The 6,911-nt window shown below is 37.5% G+C and overlaps 1 protein-coding gene across 1 annotated transcript; it reads left to right on the top strand.

Moving 5' to 3' along the window:
- The first annotated feature begins 222 nt into the window (after positions 1-222).
- Positions 223-5,272, top strand: NKX6-2 (NK6 homeobox 2). Its single transcript, XM_069978950.1, has 3 exons — positions 223-796; positions 1,414-1,586; positions 3,984-5,272. The coding sequence occupies exons 1-3, from the start codon at positions 373-375 to the stop codon at positions 4,230-4,232; spliced, it is 846 nt and encodes a 281-aa protein (XP_069835051.1). The 5' UTR covers positions 223-372; the 3' UTR covers positions 4,233-5,272.
- Positions 5,273-6,911: the final 1,639 nt, after the last annotated feature.

The following is a 6,911-nucleotide window of genomic DNA, read 5'->3' as shown; positions in this document are numbered from 1 at the left end:
ATCATCAGAGCTTCATTTAGTGCAGGCAGTGACGTGTATGCAGAGCAGGGGCCTGGGCTGAGAGCTGACCAATCAGGGGGCGAGGCTGGCAGGTGGCTGGCCAGTTATCAGTGCATGGGAATGACTGGGTGGCAGTGGGATGTGTGCTGGACTCAGGCTGGGGACACTCAGCTCCTCCAGGATTAATACACTGCACCCAGCAGGAAGCAGCAGCAGCAGCAGCAGCAGCAGCAGGGACACCATAGACTGGATGCTTGTGGCTGATCATTGCTCCAGAGACATCAGTGCCAATCCACAGAAACTTCCCCTGGAGGCTGCAGGACTGGTCTGGCTTTCCACATAGGCTGAGGCAGATCTGGATGCTCAACACCAATGTTAGCTGTGGGGCAGATGGATACTAACAGACAGAGTGCATTCGTGCTTAGCAGTACCCCCCTGGCTGCTCTGCACAACATGGCAGAGATGAAGACCACCTTGTTCCCCTATGCCTTGCAGAACCCTAACTTCAAGGCTCCAAACTTGTCCTCCCTAAACACACAGATCCCCCTGGGGACGCCTCATGGGATTAGTGACATTCTCAGCAGGCCCCTGGGGGCCACACTGGGGGCATCCAGCAACCTGCTCTCCAGCCTGCCTCGTATCAATGGACTTGCCACCTCCACCGGGATGTATTTTAACCCAGCAGCTGTGTCCAGATACCCCAAGCCCTTGGCTGAGCTGCCAGGGAGACCCCCTATCTTCTGGCCGGGAGTTATGCAGACTTCTCCATGGAGGGATCCCAGGCTGGGCTGTCCTGGTAAGTACACGTCTATGCCTGATAGCAGAGGTCCTCCAGAACTACAACTCCCAGCATGCTCACTGCCTTATAGTGTATGAGTGTTTTATTCTGCTATGTAATTCTCTGACCTAATAATTTCAAAATAAATTAATACTATGTATAAAATAGTATAAGCAGTATAGTATAGTAGTATTATTTATCGCACAATAATCTATATCATTAAACCCAATTTTTCCTGGATATTGATATTATTATTATTATTTATTTGTACTTTTGTCACTTTCAGGAGTCAATTGTTTTGATAAATATTGTTGCCTTATATCAAATATTTACAGTAGAAAAAAAATAAGATATAATATATATATATTTCTTTTTCTACTGTAAATATTTATGATATAAGGCAACAATATTTATGAAAAAAATTGACTCCTGAATAAATAAATATATATATATATATATATATATATATATATATATATATATATATATATATATATATATATACATATAACACTGGTACTGACGCTAAGCAACTTGTGGCTCTCCACTTGCTGTGGAACTACAACTCCCAGCACTGGTGTATCGTGTACATTAGTGGACAGTGTATAACTTGCTGTTGTTGGCCATGTCTTTAGCACAAGCCGGGATGGTGCTGGACAAGGATGGGAAGAAGAAGCACTCCAGACCCACATTCTCAGGGCAGCAGATTTTTGCACTGGAGAAAACCTTTGAACAGACTAAATACCTGGCAGGGCCGGAGAGGGCAAGGCTGGCATATTCCCTGGGCATGACCGAGTCTCAGGTCAAGGTAAGAGCTTGCACTCCTATTTGTAATTTACTTTTATCACTATCCACTATTATAACTATATATTGTGTATAGAATAGTATCCCATAGATACATTATTATACAGGTCACACACTATAAGGTTTCTCAGTATAAAAGAAGAGCTCTCACTCCTATATATAATGCACTTGTATTACTATATAGCAGGAAGATTATATATCGTGTGTACTTTATATACTATCACAATTGCATTAGGTTCAATATAAAAAGTTCAATAGTAGAACATTACATAGAGGAGCTTGTACTCCTACTTGTATGCTGCACTTTTATTACTATACAATATATATCGAGTGTTCTTTGCATTAGGTGCATTAAGTTACTACATGTCATTCAAGTTTCTCAGTACAAACATGTTAAAGTGTGTGTGTGTGTGTATATATATATACACACACACACATTATACAAATATATATATATATATATATATATATATATATATATATATATATATATATACATACACACTTTCCTATATTTATTTAACTCGCTATTTTTTACTATGACAGTATGTTCTGTCCCCATCATCTGGAGCTTTATAAAAAGATGATAAAACATACACTGCTCCTAAGAGCTTACAATCCAATATATAATAATGATCCTAATAGCAGTGATCAGGCATTACCATATCATCTGTATTGGACATGATTACCATGAACAGGTCCTGATCGCTACTAATAATTATAGATGACAAGTCCTTTACATGACACATCACTGAGCTGTCACTTATTCTATACATGTCAATTACAGCAGCTCTGGGCTGGACTTCACCAATGTGCTTATGTTATATGAGATCACAGTATTTTACTTTTTTATTATTATCAATTAATTACTGTAAACGTGAGATTTTTTTTTTTTTTAGAACAGAGCGTTACGTTTATCGCTATATATATATATATATATATATATATATATATATATATATATATATATATATACACACACACACACTGGAATATAATGTATGCTGAACTCCAATAATCCGACGCTCATTTTCTACTGTAGTCGCCGAAATATATTTAATTTTTAAACAAAACAGTAGTTTCTTTTTTTTTTTTTTTTTTTTTTTTAAACCAAATCATCTATGTACCGGGTACACAAACCACATAGCCTTAATAGACTGTTTAGAACCTAGTAGCAAATTATAGTATACACACATTATAAAACAGTATACATACGCAATATATATATATATATATATATATATATATATATATATATATATATATATATATATATATATATACTATATTACAGGATTGTAGGTAGGATTTTTAATCGCTGGCAGGATAATATGTGACTGTGCTGGATAATAAAGGGATATGGAGCTACTATCCATGTGGCCATGTGAGTCAGTGGACAGAGCCTACTATATAGCTCATACCTAGAATTATAATCACACATGCAATATAGATTTTACATATTAGATTATAAACAGTAACATGTAAGAGACAGACGTGTAAGGGTTATTGTATTAAAAAATAAATAAATAATACAATACACAAATATGTTGTATAGATTGCACTGACGCAATTTATTTAGCATTTGTCTTCCTATTATTTCATATCTCTCTCTCTCTCTCTCTCTCTCTCTCTCTCTCTCTCTCTCTCTCTCTCTCTCTCTATATATATATATATATATATATATATATATATATATATATATATATAGAATTATTTTTCTTCATGGCAGTGTCATATGGGGCTGGAACTTTTGTTTTCATATATATACACGCATAACTATATATTGTGCACAATGTAGGTGTTGTAAACACTTTACAGACATGAGACTAAATTATTATATTTAATTAGTGTAATGCATTGGTTCACAGTCTTGCTAAGGTCAGGGTCTATATACGACCAGCCCGCACACTGCAGTATATTATTATATAACTTGGTGCTATATAAGAACTAGTATATAATGCATCGATAATACATTGTACATGATATACAATATATAATACGTTATGCTCTTGCAGTACATATTGATATTGTACATATTATACACGTTGTTATATGTATGTGTGTATATATATATAATATATATATATATATATATATCATATGCAATGCGTCTATTTTTTTTATATTTAAAGTGTATTAGTATTTCATAAATAGTTAATGCATTATATATACACATATACATGCAATTGGCATTATACACATACAACTTTCTAGTGTATGTAGATATGTAATTAGTAGTAGCAGTGGGTCACACACACACACATATTATATATATATATATATATATATATATATATATATATATATATATATATATATATATACACACACACACACACTTTACATATAGAGCTGTGATGTGATACAAGGTTTCTCATGCTGCATTGTCTGCTTCTTCCAGGTTTGGTTCCAGAATCGCAGGACAAAGTGGAGGAAAAGACACGCAGCAGAGATGGCCTCGGCCAAGAGGAAGCACGACTCAGAGACTGAGAAGATGAAGGAGAGCTCAGACAATGAGGACGATGATGAATACAATAAACCCCTGGACCCCAACTCAGATGATGAGAAAATCTCCAGGTTGTTGAAAAAGCACAAAACCACAAACTTGAATCTGCTGAGTCCATGCAGCAATAACTCGGACACCTTGTGATCTCCCCCCCCCCCCCCCAGAGACTGCCACTTTCTCCCCTTCTTCATTACTTATCCTCTAGAGACTGCACCTCTTTCTTCCCTCCTTATCCCTCACAGACTGCTCCTCTTTCTTCCCTCCTTATCCCTTACAGACTGCTCCTCTTTCTTCCCTCCTTATCCCTTACAGACTGCACCTCTTTCTTCCCTCCTTATCCCTCACAGACTGCTCCTCTTTCTTCCCTCCTTATCCCTTACAGACTGCACATCTTTCTTCCCTCCTTATCCCTCACAGACTGCACCTCTTTTTTCCCTCCTTATCCCTCAGAGACTGCTCCTCTTTCTTCCCTTCTTTCTTTTCCTCCAGAGATTGATCCCCTTTCCCTTCTTCTCCTTTCTCCCCACCAGGACCTCGCATCCTATTGACCCCCTTCATGCCAGGATCTCTCACCACCCCCCAGACTGTGCCTCAGCCTCCCCCCTCCCCCCTCCTGGAGACTGCACCTCCTCCCTTCCCTCCTCACCCCAGGAACCTCTTTATAAAGCGCTTTACCAGCTGAGATGACCAGGGTATTCACATTATAAATAAGAGTTGTATGTGTATGTAAGTGCTATGTGTTGTACAGACTAAATTGTATGTTGAGATGTATATATATTTTTTACAGAATAAGTTATAAAAAATGATCTTATGGCTTGTGTAATATAGACTGAAGAGGAATCATTCCCTGTCGGGGGGGAAGAAGAAGGGTTAAATAATCCCTCTCCCCCTCGGACCCCCCTGTCATTCAGTTATTATATGGACAGACGTTTTGTTACTTTTTGTACAGATTTCCCTGTCACTTTGTATATAGGAGATTATAAACTTTTTTCTGGTGTGTTCTTTTCCAATGCAATAAAACCAAGCTCTTTTCATTCCTCTCAAGTCCCCCGAAAAGGCCTGTACCCCCCAAACCTGCCAAAAATACAGTGACAGGAAATCAGAATCATTGGATTAAAATATTGTTCTCCAGATACTGGAAAAAAACCAACTTTGTATATTAAAATAAATTATTTAACAACTTATCCGGAGATTGTCGCCTGTGTCCCGTGTCTGCACTGTGACTACAATCGTCTTGCGTGTGACCGTTAAGAGTGACCGTTAATTAACCGAAATATTTTTTTTTTTATTGCTGAGGTTTAAATTTTAAATAACCGTTTTTTTTAAATAATGCAAAACTTTGTTCACAGATTATATATATATATATATATATATATATATATATATATATATATATATATATATATATATTATTAGGCAGATGTGTGGAGCAGTGTCAGAAATTTCTGCGACATATGTGAGCATGTGAATATGTTCTCATCCATGTGGCAGGGTTGTCAGTCACAAGTGATGGTGGTGGGGGGTGGGCTACTGTATCTGCCAAGAGTGGGGCTGACCTCCTAACAGCCATGTCCATTTAATCTGATAGTAAAAGACACTTGCTACTAATATTATTAATAGAGGATATAGAGTAAATTCAGTCTCGTGTTCTTGTTGTGAATATTAAAACACTGACTACAATAGCAAGTAAATGCTAAAGCTATAAATAAAGGTAAAATCTATTGTATGTATGATATAATATATTTTTTAAGGAAGAACACGTAGGATACTATGTATAGACTTATGTGGCTTGCTATTGCAACTAGTGATCATCATCCTACTTATCACCTTACACATGTATCAATGCTTACACCAGAATATTAGCATATAAAACTAAAAAATTGCCGCGCAATGCTTTCATAACATAGAAAAGTCGCATATTCGTATATGTATAAAAGTCGCATACAAGTTCATGAATTGTTGCATGTGTATATAGCTGGAGGGCATGTATTGCACTTTACAACCCCCCTCTGAAGTATATCACCCGGGCTGAGCTTGGCTGTCAAGCAGATTTCTACTGTGGAAAATGTATTTTTTGGGGAAATTTTGAACACACCCTCTAGACCGATTGTGAGATTGTAGAAAAATATGTGAAATAGTGGTGCACATGCTTAGTTATTTATTTATTTCCATTCCAAACCAACTTGAATGATAGGTCTATGTTGTTGTTTTTTTTTTTAAATAAATGTTGTTATTGGTCTTTCATACAGGTAGAATATTTATGTCCCCAATAGTCTCTTGCTTAGGATCTGAGGACTCTGACAAGGGTGACCTCATGATGGCTGGAGGACTGGGTCACAGCATCTGTACAACATAGGTATTGTCAGGTGTTCATGGTGCACAAGGTCTAGTTCCCACCAAAAAGACAATTGGTGAACTGGTGCCAGGGTCATAGGTGGTACAGTGATGTGTGTAGGGGCAAAGGCAGCCTGTCTGGTCTGACCACAGGAAGGTCCTTACCTGCACAAAAGTGCCCACTCCATAGTCTACTGTCTGCACACTGCACTGCCTTATGGCCACTCCATAGTCTACTGTCTGCACACTGCACTGCCTTATGGCCACTCAGCCTTATACATATAACAGAGACTTACAAACCCAGTAAAAACTTGCTGCTGCTGTTATAATAGAGTTAACACTTTGATCCTAAATCAGAAAAAAAAATGTAAGAGTAAATGCAGCCATAATTGTCAGGGGGTGATCACAGGATGGGGATCTGCTGTGGATTTTTTTTGCAACTGATCCACAGGGGATCCCTGTCATTTCCACTCCTGATTTTGGTTGTAA

Source organism: Dendropsophus ebraccatus, chromosome 8 (assembly GCF_027789765.1).
Source record: "Dendropsophus ebraccatus isolate aDenEbr1 chromosome 8, aDenEbr1.pat, whole genome shotgun sequence".
In the NCBI taxonomy this organism is placed as follows: Eukaryota; Metazoa; Chordata; class Amphibia; order Anura; family Hylidae; genus Dendropsophus; species Dendropsophus ebraccatus.
Note: the sequence above shows the minus strand (reverse complement) of the source record. Positions and strands in the feature narration are given on the sequence as shown.